We start from the raw sequence: 14,114 nt of genomic DNA, 5'->3' as shown, positions 1-14,114 counted from the left end.
AGGTAGGACCACAATAAATAAGAACAAAAGAACAGTAAAAGCCAAAGAAAGCAAAAGCATCCAAAAGAACAAGAAGCACAAATCAAAATTCCTGTTATAAAAAGATATTTTGATTCAAAAGACAAACTTACTAAATTACTTCTACTTCCACTAAATGCAAGCATTTTCACAACTTTTAGGGACCTACGGTACCCTGCAACCCTAGGCTGCTCTCCTAAAAATCATGCAACAGTTGTCCAGATCCTCCAACACAATGAGAGTCATGATAATACTCAGGTAGTCATGATCAGAAAGTTCACTTTCTCCATGGGATAAAAAGGATGCATTTTAAGTTCAGCTGACTTGCTAGTCAACCAAGACACATCGACTCAGATACATTTTTGAAAATTCATTAATAAACCATTCCATAAGATGGAAGTAACAAAACATGATGCTATCTGGTGGCTGCATTGTTTTAGCATTGTTTTTAAATCAACTGAAATAGCATTTAGCAGTGAAAAAAAAACAAACAACAACAACAAAAAACACCACAAAAACAACAACAACAAAAAACAACCAAGAGGTAAAAGACAGCAGAATTTAGCATTACAATGGTGAAGAGCTGGATAGTGTTGTCCTGCATTGACACACTGATGCCTCTAGTAGCATGTCTAACAAATCTCAGTGACAGCACGATGGCAGCAGTGGTGGGACAGGATGATGGAGATACGGGGCACTTTCTGCCTGTGCTCCAGGCCCCGAGGTAAGGAGTAAACTCGTGCCATTCACCAGTACTCCTTCTGCCACCAGAACTCAAAACCTGTCTTCCAGAGGAAACGACTTCTGATTTTCAGAGAAAGGTTACAGGGAGAGGACTGCAGATGTGAGAGAGATGTCATTTCCACTAAACTCCTGGGAAAGGATAAATTAGGATATTTACCTAATTTATCCAAATTTGTCATTTGGATATTAAATATGAAGAACGTGGGTGCGGGGCCGGGTGTAAGCAATCTTCCACTGCCGTTAGTGTGTTGCAGTTTTGTAGCTGCAGTTGGAAGGGCAAAATGGCAGAGCAGATTTCTTGCAGAGCTAAAAATTATCTCATTCATAAAGAAATATTAGCCTGCTGTCACATGCTGATGTATTGTCATTAATAAGAAAAAAAAAAATGGAATCACACTGCTTTTGTATTGCAGAATACAAAGAAAAACTCAGTATTTCTCCAAGTATAAGAATGCAAAGTACCAAATCACAGAACATAATAAAGACCTGAACTTCAGCATATGTACAGAAAATTCAGCCTGCAGCTAAAAGAATAACTTATAATCCAGGCAAAGGAAACTTGAGTGACTTCATTTCTCAGATAAACCAATTAAAGGTTACTGCCTGATTTCTAGATAGCAGCAGAATATAGTCACTGACAGGGAACTTATCAAGAAGCTGAGTTAAACAAACAAACAAAAATAAACACACACAAACCCACACAACCCAAACCGACAACTTGGAAATCCTAGGTTTAGATACAAGCCTGAAATTCTACCTAGTATTGTTCATAGATGCTTGGTGCCGGCATGACAAAAGCAGTAAAATCTCTGTTTGGAATAATGAAATGCTATTCTGAACAGCTTCTCTGAGTTAAGTGCTTTCCACTACCAGACAGCACACAAACCATTGTCTGAAGCAGAAAAGATGCAGCTCATGAAGGCAAGCAGGCACTGAGAAAAACAAAACAAAACAAAACAAAACAACAACAACAAAAAAAAACTCTGGCTTGGGAAGAACAAAAATTTATCAGTTTTCCTGAAAGCTGTCTAGAGGCTGGGAATTCCAGATCAGGGAAAAGTTCACAAAGTTTCAGAGTTTGGCTAATACGTGTTCTGTGTTGCTTAGATGCAAAAATAGATGACGAGAATCTTGGACAAACCAAACTGAACACAAAACAAAAGCAAAAATAATCAAAGACACAGTTTCAGTGAAGCCTTGAAAGCCATATCTGGACATTTCACTTAATTTCAGCAGCCACAAAAGCAGATAAAACTGTATTAAAAATGTCCATCGTTTAATTCTTATACAGAACTCTTGAACTCATTGTGCCAAAGACAACTGTTTGAACTGGGGCATCCCACACAATACAATGGGAAAAACAACAGTTTGCTTTTTGAAAAGTTATTTTATTCATGTCTTGGTAAGTTTAGGGGGCACATGTGTAGATCTCCCCGCCTCATCCCTCTCCAAACAAGCCCTCTGCTCTCAGAGAAGGTTGTGAATGATCAAGACAAGGGAAGAATGATTCTGATCGTCTCACCCAGCTCTCCATAGACATGAGTTCACAAGAGAGGCAGCCACGCAGCTTCCTCAGACATTAGTAAAGACTTTTGATCTTGCTTTGAAGGAACTTTTCTCAGGATATTTAAAAGTCTGTGGTTTATTTCCATGTGTAGAGAAAAGCAATGCTGAGGAGCACACTCCCACACAAAGAACTGTCTCAACAAAGCTATGCTTGTCAGAAACACCCTTGAAGAAAATTAATATACACCCACTTTGAAGGTAAATATTTTTATTCGGGTAGTCCTCGCTGTGGTCTTTGCTGTCTATTTAGCGACTCAGGGATGTATGGCACTCCGTGCAATACCAAGCAGATCAAAAAAGAGTAAGATGGAAATGGAGATGGCTGTGAGGCCAAGTTAGGCTCTTGGATACCTGAACCAGTTACTAAGGGGTAACAAGTTAACTTACACTAGATGATACACACTGGATAATTGCTGCTTATGCCAACTTCTACTTCTATCCTTGATAACATGTGCAAAGTGCTTTAGCTCTGTTTACTGCTTTTTGCTTATAATGACAGCTTATTCTGTGTTTGCCACAAGCACCAAGCATAGAGAGAATTACAGACACGCACCAAGTACACCAATTCTTTAAAATGTTAAATGTGTATATAAACAAATGCACACAGACATACACTGAAATACAAGAAATAGCATTAGTTTATTCCTCCTCTGTTGCCCACGGCTATTATAGCTAATAATACCATTACACTATACCATTACACTGTATTTCTTCAATTAGGCTCTGTTTGGAGAGTTGTGATTATAGGCTGCTTTTAAAATGTCTTTACACCACACTACCAGCACATTTAGGGCACACAAGAACATGGTTTGTCACAAGCACTTCTTTCCAGAGAAAGGAAGGACCATCTTACAGAAGCTGTACTGGCCACTGAAGTTATATTGTATACACCGTGATTATGTGCAGGGGAAGTTAATTGCAAAAATCAGAGATGCAAGAATTTAATTTAGTAAATGCCTAGCAGGAACAGGGAAACAAAAACCAGAGCCATAGATGTTGTTTCTCTGTGGCAATGAGGCCACGCACTTGGTCTATCCAGGAGTCCCTTCTCAACCACCACCAATTCCAATCAATCCAGAGAGCAGCAGCAAGAGGTCTGAAAGACAATGAATGACACTTCTGCAAAGTCAGGAAAACTGGGGCCTGCAGAAAGAGACAAGAGACTGCCCCTGAGGAAAACATGAGATGTGGGGTTCAGCATCAGCCACAGCTGCTGCTGCCTTCGCCTCGGTGCTCTCCTGGGAACGTGGAGAGCTGCAAATTTGCAAATGGCAGAGTTGAGAGGGCTGAGGATGCAGCAGGAACGTGGGGTTGTTCTGGTGGCTCCCCCCAGAGAAGGTGGGGAACTGGGAGAAAAGCAAAGGGAAAGAAGAGGGAAGCAGGTCTGTTAACACTAAGGGTATGTAGATAACCTAAGATACAGATCTACAGAAAACAGCTCCATTAATACCTCTTAACTTTCTTCATTCTTTGTTTGCTTTCTCCCCCCTGACTTTTTTTTTTTAATATACTTTGTTATGTATACTGCAGTACTTAAGCTAAATTGGAGCTGAAATTTCTTGCTGTATAAATAACTACAGTCCAGCTAATTTCAGGATATGTAGGAAAAAGGATGAGATAGATAAAAAATAACTAAGATAGGAATGTTTTCTTTTCATGTAGTACTATTTCCAATTTTCACTTTGGCTAATGCTGTAATTACAGAATAATTATACACTGGAGCCAAAATTACAGCAGCTGAATATTAAGTATTAAGCCACAATCACTGTATTAAATAATGTTAACTGGTTTTTATGTTCATAAAAAGCAAGGAAATTCTATGCTTGGAAAGCAAATTCATTTAGTTAAAATTGGAACAGCTGAATTTTACTTCAGTGTACTATATTAATAAAACTGTCAAAACAGATATTCGCTAGATTCACATTTTTAATTGACAAACATAATACGGCGTTGTGCAATTTGCCACGTCAAACACTTTGAACCTGATGCTACAGTAACGTTTTGTCACATGCACCAAAAATCTCTCTTGCACTGATCTTCATACAGATTCTATTTTCAGGGTGTCACTAAATTAAAGGGTTAAACATTTTACTTTACAAAGAAAAATTAAAAATAAAACCGAAGCAAACAGAGAAAAAGCCCCCCACAGTAATCTTTTAGAAACACTTCAGTGTGATTGCATAAAAATCCCCTCAACCCTCAATTCCCAGAAGCAGAAAGTTAAAGAAACTCCAGCTATTTTACTTTTAATTTTGATTCTTCCTCAAACTTTTGAGCCCATGAAAGCATGGGATTATCCTAGCGCTTTCTCACTGCAGCAGCATGTTCAAGATAGGGTGCACATACAACTCCAGAGTCATCCTCCCCCTAAAACCAAAATTCACATTCTGCTCTTGGGGCATGTGTAGCACCTCACTGAGAAGATAAATCACTTCTAACAAATCCACTAACCTACTTACTATATGAACTGGGTATGTGTACGTGATACATATACTGGAGTTTTCTAAGACTACCATCAACATGGCATCAACCAGCAAGAAGCTCAAGTTACCCTGGGAATTTTCACCATTGTAAACATGACCTTGAAGACCTGAATCACAAAATCACACACCAATACTAAAATGACAGACAACTGACATAGATAGGCTCATCCTAAGGACCCAGTAAAAACTTCCCAAACTCCAGTCCTTCTGAAGAAGACTAATACTGTACAGATCTCCTACACAAAACGGACTTTGGAAAATATTCGCTAACCACAGTCATTACATACGTGCAAAATGCTACAGCAGTGGAATGGGGAGGAGGAGACAACAGATGGTGGAAGTTTCACAACACCTTCACGATCAGCAGCGTAACACGACAACTCTCTGATATGCTCCAAAAGGCATCACGTTGCCTAAGAACAGGCTGCCTGTCTCCAGGGGACAAGAAACCTGACTCATGGGCAGAAGAGCACAAACCATGACCACCACAAAAATGACACCCAACTCTCACCCATGCAGTTTTCCTGTCTAGGAGTGTTTACATCCTCTGTTGAATCCAGATTTTCCTCCCATCCAAGTAATTCCTCTTCTGAACAATGATAGCATTGTTCCTGCAGGACTCCTGAGGTCTTCAAAGACCAGGGTTTGAAAAGAACCCAGGACAGGGAAACAGACTTCTGTTCTGTATTGCTCTCACTTGACTCCCTGCGACTACATGCCAATGGATGGATCAGGCTAAGCAGGTAAGCACTCCTGCACCAGTTTTCCCAGATAAACAGTTTAATCTTGCAGTTTCCATGCCAAGATGGGAACACTTACTCCAGAGTCTCTGGGTGACGTACTCATTCAAGGAAAGAAGTCTTTTCTCATCCATTGCCCAGCCTATGTACCAAAACAGCACAAGAGTCTACTGTGAATAAGAGCACAGCCCGATGAGATAATCAGCCGTGGTACAACAGAACGTGCTTCTGGACAGAGGCCACTGTAAATGGTTTTCAAGGAAAATGCTGAAGCAGCCTGCCCAAAAGGAAGGGCTGTATTTGTGGAAGTGGTGCCAAAGTACCACAAAGCACAGCATTCTCCACTTGGGAAGGTTGAAAGTCCTAACAACTGAGAAACACATTCTGTCAGAAGGCATCAGTTCAAGAAAAGGCTGAATGATCCCGTGAGATGGCCAAATCCTGGGATTCTAATTAATAAGACAAGGTTTTCATCTCTTCCTGTTGCTGAGTATGGCTCAGCTGCTGGCCCACAGGCCAAAACAGGACTACAGAAAGAGGACAAGACAAACCTGCTGCTTTCTCTGGCAGAGGACAGGATGTGGACGCTTGCCAAAATCCCCATCCTGTGCCTGCACACTGCCTGCCTGGCACACAACCACAGAAGAAAGCAAAAGAAGAGGGACAGTGGATTCATTTCTCCGTAGGCAGGTATGTGAGGCACCAAGTTGAACACGATGCTTCACAGCAGCTGTTCTACATGGGAATGGAAGAAATGCCCTGCAACCCTGTAGTAGCTAAAATGAGAACACCCTTTTCTTGCCCAAAAGCACATTCACAGTGATGGACAGAGGGCTCCATGCCTCTTTCCAGAAGAGGCTACATGCTTTTGTGCTCTCCCATTACATTGGCATACTGAGCAATAGCATCTTAACTCCATCTGAAGGACAGCCTGCTGGTAGGGGGCTATGTATTTCAGCAAATCAAAAGCATTGTCATATCCCTTTAAGAGATGTTTTAAAACAGAAAGACATAATTCCTTACTTAGTCACGGATTTTTGGAAGAAACATCAAGTTCTCAACCATTCAGGATCCTTACCCCGAGATTAAGAGAAGATTTGGTCCTGTGAGGGATTTTCTTAGCTCATAAGTCAATCACTAACTAAAGAGAAAATACTAAAGGGAAAAATAGATGGAAAAATAATGGATGCCTCTTAAAACCCTATGGTGTCTGTGGTGAAGTCATCTTTGAAGGATATTTCAGTCTTTCCCACAAAAGTGCAGGGATTTCTGAACCACCTGCTTGTTCGCTGCTGCCAAAGAGACAAATGCAGTTTCATCTCCTTCAGAATATGATTGAGAGGGTGGAGACCAAGTTAACATCATAGAAACATTTGGTCATTTATTCATCTGGCTCTTCAGGAAAGTATATTTTGATCCCTCAGATTACTTGCTCATCGCTAAGGAAAAGAAAATGTCTCCTTTATATGCACAAAGCTCTTTAGAAAACAGAACAAGAAACAAACTATAAAGAGAACAAAAACATGAACACTAAGAATAGATACAAACTTTACTGAGTATGCTACTTGCAATAATTTGATGTACCAGCATGTTTTAACGTAAGCCACCCTTGCTCCATTTTAAAACTGGGACCAGTCTACCAAGCTGCACAGAATCTGGCAAGCCTCAAAGTCATTACCATACAACTTCAATCAAGATACTGCTGCAAAACCTTCAGTAAAACAGACACCTCGTAGCATGACTCAAAACACAGTACTGCAGAACACAGACCTTATGCTTCCATGAGCACACTTACAGGCAGTAAAGGTCAAAAAACACAGCTAAAAGCTTGGTTTGTCAGCCAGTGTCCTATGGTGCACAAAGTACAAGCACAGTTCTGTGGTGCAGTCCAGGGACTCACCTGAATTAAATATCCACTGCATGCTTGTTTGTGATGTCAGATGTGACTCTGAGATTGGGGTGGTCCCTTTCAATCTTCTTTTATTTTGATACAACCAGATCATACCCCCATCATATACATATACAGATCATACACATCATACACAAATGCTGATAAGCATCCTTGTTTCTTCTGGTCACACAGCAACAAGCCCTGCTGTGTATCAATCGATCCAGATCATAGGTGCAAGGCATGCAGGCTCCACCATATTTTCTCATCTGCTTTCTTCGTTCTTAGCAGTTATTGACTTTTTTCTAAAGGTATCTTACATTGCCATCCTTCTCGGTGGTACAAAGAAACAGGTCTTAAATTAGCTCCTCTACAGAAGTTTGCCACAAAATGCCACAGTCCATACTCCAGGAGAAACCACAGAAATTCTGTTCATGAACTACATAACCGCTATCACAAACAGGTAAACAATTCCTTATCCCCTTTTTGCAAGCTACCTTTCTTGTATACCCCTTCCATCTAAGCTGGTTGTCTGTGCTATGCCACTTAGAACAGTACCAACACAGCTTTGGTATCCGAGGCCTAGAATTAGTGTGGTACTGATGGCCCAATGTACCTAATCACTGTAGCCCCTTTTTATCGTAAGCTTGGTTAACAGCATAGCATGTCCACCAGTATTTAAAAGAAAAAATAAAAGAAAAACAGACTCAAAATCACTATGAAAAATACTCCCACTCACTCAAACTAAAATAAGCTTTAGACAAAGACACAGAAAAGATTGACCGGTAAATTTATTTATTAAAGCTGTTTAGCAAATGCATCTTCTTATCAGCTTACTGAAAAGTACTTAACTTCCCTTCTTTTATAGGAAAATGAAAGTAGCATAGCAGAAAAAGAACTGCTTAAATTGATAAAGCACAAGGACCAAGAGCCTATTGTTCTGAATTGATTTTCTTTGCTCATGACCAAGATGCAAATTAATGCACGATAAGATGACTACTCTTGTGTCTTTCCTCAAAGAAAGCCCTAATTCTCACCTCACGTGGCCCTTCTTGTGTGTTTATGCAGTGTATATGATGCTACAGATTTCATGTGCAGAAAATTGCATTAGCATCAGATAACATGCAGACAGCTTCAAGTACAACAGCTTCTAATTCAGAACTCAGAAAGAATGGGTATTTGGCTTCTTGTCTCTTTTACATCAGGCACTAATCCAAACTGATATTAAAAATCAATTGAGCAAATAAGAAATATTCCACCTTCCTCCAAATCTGTCATTTTTACATCCTGTGACCACCTCATTAGTACTAACATCATTATGCAAACAGACAATGCTGCAGACAATAAGAATGCCAGTCAATGTACAGGCATTAAGAAAACTTAAATAAATCAACAGAGAACTAGCATGCTAATAAGGCAGCCCACTAATACCAGGGTGTTTGTGCCTCTTTTGTCAGGTACATTCAAACAATAATTAAAAAGTGCTTAAAGCACACGCTTAGTATGCTTTAAGCCATACGTTTAGTAGGCCACGCCAATCTTAAATCATTCATGTTAACTGTTAAATCTGATAAATATTTGCATCAGCAGGTTTAATAGTATACACTGGCATTCAGAAAGGCCAGAACAGAACACAAGCGGAGCACAGGTAATGACTGCTCTAGAAGAAAAGAAAAATCCACTTGGAGATTTTGCAAAGGCACCGTCTCCACAGGAGGGTGACCTCCTCGGCAGGCCAGCTGGCCTTCTCAGGCACCGAGTGCCTTTTGTCAGGGCAATAAAGACTGATCTACCTGATCAAGGAGCCAGCACCACAGGTTCAAAGACAATCACTGCTAGCACTCCTCAGCTATGAAATGCATGGCACGCGGCTTTGAAGCCCTGAGCACATGTGTAATGTAAGAGAAAAACAGGGGGCGGGCATCCGTCTTGTCAGGACTGCTGAGACTAGTGGCCTTTCAAGTTCAGGATCCTGCTTCCAGGTGCAGCCAACTGGAAAAAAGGCTTGAAAAGGTACAAACCTCTTTGTTATGCACCTGTTCCACTTCCCCTCAGCAAGAAATGTCACGTTGACACTTGTCACAAGCCTGACAGCAGCTTGAAGTCCAATTGAGCCTGCTGTGCACCTGGCACATGAGGGGAAAAACAGAAGAACTTGGACTACTTGTGCATTTCACTGGATCCTACACTTGTGGCATCAAAGGGCACAAGATCCTGGACAAGCTCAAGTGACTTCAGAGTATTTAATTTTCACAGCTCCTGCATCTGATCTTACAATTGCTAGCCATAAACCCACAAGTGAAAGCCAAGCAGCCATTCACATTTTATGCTGAAAGGAAACCAATAGTTTTGTTCCAAAGTAGAAATATTCTGCAAGCAAAATGCAAAAAAATTAATAAGCCAAATAAGCAGACCACAATGAAACAAGTGACAGTAAACTAAATGATAAAATTGTAGAATCGTTCAGGTTGGAAAAGACCTTCAAGATGATCAAGTCCAACCATCAACCTGACCTACTTACTAAGTGCCATCACTAAACAATGACCCTTAGTGCCACTTCGGGTCATAGAATGATTTATGTTGGAAAAGACCTTCAAGAAAGAAAAGACCTTCACTTCTTCCTTCATGTCAGATGCGTAGGTTCTGTCATTTATGAGATAATTCCAAAGTTATCCTCTGTTTTCTGTCAGCCATGAATACCAAGGGGTTTTGGCTGAACTGCAGTTTGAGAGACACATGCTGTGACCATTTCTACAATGGCAACAAACTACTAAATGTTAGAACTAGTCATATAGACGTATGCAGATTGCAAGCATTAAGACTTGAACAGGCGTATCCTTCAGGAAATATATCAACTTTTCTGGCAAGTCTTTGTAGCTTCCTGGAGCCAAGGATCATAACAGGACAGGATGAGCACCATTTTAAGCTAAGTACTATCAGTCCCCATCTCTGCCTGACTGCTATAAAACTGCTCCCAGTTTCCTACATGCACCCTAACAAGTCCCATCCTAACACAAGGTTGTTGAAGCAAACAAAACAGGTATCCCAGAGCACTCTGCCCCACAAGCCTGCCATGCCTTGGTTTTGGGAAACTGGGAGAAACAAGTTCTCTTACAAAAGACAAGCTATTAGGAGTGCTTCAGATTAGACTAGAAGAGATTTCCTTCAGCATTATAGGAAATTTCACTTGCTTTTCCTGTAGTATTTTTGATATTTTCTTCCCACTCTCAATCACCGTAGCATTCAGCGGAAAATGACCATGGATAAAGAGTGCAGTCACAGGTTTAAGATTTACATTCAGAACCTGGCTGGAGGGGGAGCTCTGGATGAACTTTCTTGGCCATGGATTTGGGAGGCCAAAAAGCAGCACAATCATTTCCTGCCTACCACAGGTCACAACAATTTTCTGGAGAAAATCACTGATTCAAGTCAAACAGCTGCTGTTGAGCTCAAGCCTTTCTTTCCTTGTTCTTTTCCAAAGAAATGCCCAATATGCTTTCCACAATAGGACTTCCAGCAATTAGCCTCACACTTAAATATGAAAAAAAAAAAAAGTGCCTTGTTTGTATCTGGAATGCGTGTGATTTCACCTTTCAACCACATGATTGGGCTTTTGCCTGCCAGACTGTATCCATGACCACACCACAATCTTCCTGCAGAGGTGGACTATAATCCATTCATACCTTAATCTTAGCGGCGACAAACAAAACAGAGTTCCTGAGGTTAATCAATATTTGTACAGCGTTAGTCATTTATCTGTAAAGGCATTACAGTGTATTTATTTAACAGTGGCACTTCAAAGGGGCCAAGCTAGGCTGGGTCTCCCTTGGCTGGGTACAAACACCTGTATGACACCCTCATAGCTTAGCACCAAAGTAGAATTTTCCCCCTCCTAAATGGGATATTTGGTCTGCAGTGGTGTGCACAGTACTGCTGCTGAAGCTGCTGCCTTTGCAAGTGTTATTGCAAGCACTATTCCTTTGCAAGTGTTATTGCAAACAAGGGATTCTTCTAGGTGCACAGGACCAGTTAAGACTTGCTCCACTACAGCTCCGCATTCAGTAAGGATCGCAGTCCAGTCCTGTTGGTTCAGGCGAGGTTGTCAGCTCCTCTCAAAAGACAAAGAGCCAAGTGTGGGAGGGAACGCTACCAGTCTGGGGGGAGTAATACCCACCATAAATTAGGTTAATAGTTTCATACTCTCTTATAGGTAAAATACTTATCTTTTTTTTTTTTTTTTTTTTTCCTCACAATCTTCCTTCAGCTTCAGAGAGAGAGAAACCATGCGTTCCAGAAGTAACAGTGCAGAAAGTCCAACCAGACCAAAGCTGTTACAGCAAAGGCCAAAAGGCCACCACAAAGAAGAGACAGGTTACAGTGGGAAAGGAAACGTGCAAAGAAAGCTGAAGGAGAAAGACGATGCACCCCAAGCCAGCACCATCCTAAGAAGCCCTAAGGCTGAGAAAAAAGAAAGTTCTTTCAAGAAAAGAGAGGATCTCTCTCGTGATGACTTGCTATTTCTTCTTAGTGTCCTCGAGGGTGAATTACAGGTGACATTGTCTTACTTTGTTTTCCAAGTTAAAATGTTCTAATGACATCTTTTCTTTTTTATTTCCTCCACTTTACTGCAAACGTATGCTGCTCTCCTGTTAGGGAAACACCCTACCTAATTCAACCTTATTTGCTGCATGAGGACAAATACAAACTGCCAAGCATGTAGGAACATTCGAAACAGCTATAAGCACACAAAGATATCTTTACACCTCTCCTCCATGCAAATTTATTCATGGGTCTTTATCACACTGAAACATACATGATCATTCACAATGGATCATGTAATTCTCAAAGCAGAGAACTCACAGACCTTTCCTATTATGCTGCCTTGTTCTAAGTATTTTGATTACAAAATATTTGTATTGCAAAAATTATACAGAGAACACTGTAGAGACTTTAAATATCTGCTACTCAATTATTTCTTATCTTCCTTCTCCGATGAAGTCACAAGCATCAGTCAGTATGTGCCAGGTCACTAAAAGTAGCTCACTCAACAGTGTTCTAACAGCTTTTGTTAGCGTATCAAAATATCCATTTTATTTCCCATAATATACAGAATAAGTATTGGGCGCCACTCAGCCCACAAGATACTGGATTTTGAAGAAAGAGATTTTTTTTCTATCTGGAAAAGGAGCCAGCTGCCAAGTGGCAAATGATGCCCATCCTGGCCAAACATAATTTCAGGAAGTGGGAGCCAGATTTCCAGCGAGGAGGGAGGAGATATTTCTGTGGCAGACTGATTGCACAGAGGTAGCGACGGCTACTTGAAACTGCTCACAAGCAGAGAGACAAGCAAACTGGCCAAAGCAGCATCAATGCTTGCCTAACATGTTTGCAGAGTTTACTGCCTAGACAGTGCCAGGTAATTCCATTCTGAACATATGCATATGGATTTACATAACACATGATTACAGAAGTGCTTAACAGAGCACGCATGCGTTATGAGTGTTTTTGATAGATTTTGTACCAATCTCTGAGGGTGCGGTTTTCTACAGAGCATTTCACTATAGGAATGGAGCAATTTATGTATTTGTGTAATATTTTTGTCTCCTGCTCACTTGCTGTTTCTAAATTTCCATTTAAATTCAGATGTCATACACTTACCCAAAACAGTCCTCTTTTCCACTCAAAAAAAAAAAAAGACACGTACATGTTTATATATATGTGTGTGTGTGTATATATATATTTATAAATATATAAAACCCACATCGACAGACACACTTCAGTTCTTAAGATTTAAAACTGGAACAGAATGAAATCAGAAACTTGAAAGCAATGAGCCTGACATAAAAATTTTAAATTGTGATATTCAAAAGAAAGCATCCTAAATTAAAGAAGTGGGAAGTCATTTTTTAATTCCTCATTTTCTTCCTCCAGGAATGTCAAGCCAAATCTCTACAGAACATCTGACAATCCCGCTCTAATTAAGTTCCAAAGTTAGATTCCATTACCCTCTCATTTCAGACTTAAGGTGCACAAAGACCACTCTTCAAGTTTTTCTCTGCCATGATATGGATTAGAAATTGACCTTTTTTTCTTTTCTTTTTTTTTTTTTTTAACACAGCCACAAATAACGATGTAGAAGTGCTCCTGCTTACAGCAGTCAGACCAAAATTATTAACATCTCCTGATAAACCTCTCTTTCCAATCTCCTTCCAGGATTCACATGTCCTTGGTTTTGTTTTTAGCAGAGATTGTTGCAAGCGATGGCTGTTTGAGAGAGCCGATGTGCTTGTCAGCGTAATGGAGGCAGGGGGCAACCTCCACCACCAGGGGATGCAGGAGAAGCAGCTGGGCACAGCCCTAAGGGAGTTGGTGACCTGAGCCAGTTTATCCCCCAGTGGAAACACTGAGATGAGCAGATAGTCTCATAAAATAACATGATTTTTGGAAGTGTGACGTCAAGACAAATAGCACAGTATTTACAGCACATATTCAGTCTACTCTAACTTAATGTCTGTGAGTTCCTAACTTTATAGTAAAGAAGTGTTTTTGTTGTTGTTTGTTTTATAAAGAGCGGAGAGAATCTATAGCCCATTTCTAATCCTGCAAACACATACAGTATGTTTCTCCAGCATGGATTTACAGAGCAATGCCATAAAATAGGAAGAAGTTATGTGC

General features: G+C 40.4%; 2 protein-coding genes across 5 annotated transcripts in view; one reads left to right on the top strand and one right to left on the bottom strand.

The window, feature by feature from the left end:
- The window catches only part of CMSS1 (cms1 ribosomal small subunit homolog), a 232,512-nt gene that overhangs the window by 137,390 nt on the left and 81,008 nt on the right, over positions 1–14,114 (bottom strand). The gene's annotated exons all lie outside the window — the stretch shown is intronic.
- Positions 1–14,114, top strand: part of FILIP1L (filamin A interacting protein 1 like) — a 198,920-nt gene that overhangs the window by 105,634 nt on the left and 79,172 nt on the right. For all 4 annotated transcript variants that reach the window (XM_082767215.1, XM_082767216.1, XM_082767218.1 and 1 more), the window contains exon 4: positions 11,704–11,989. In XM_082767215.1, coding sequence (XP_082623341.1) covers positions 11,723–11,989 — 267 coding nt within the window. In that variant the 5' untranslated portion in view covers positions 11,704–11,722. The remainder of the gene's footprint in view (positions 1–11,703; positions 11,990–14,114) is intronic.

The sequence above is a fragment of the Aythya marila genome (assembly GCF_965140915.1).
Source record: "Aythya marila genome assembly, chromosome: 1".
In the NCBI taxonomy this organism is placed as follows: domain Eukaryota; kingdom Metazoa; phylum Chordata; class Aves; order Anseriformes; family Anatidae; genus Aythya; species Aythya marila.
This window is presented reverse-complemented; position numbering and strand designations above follow the sequence as displayed.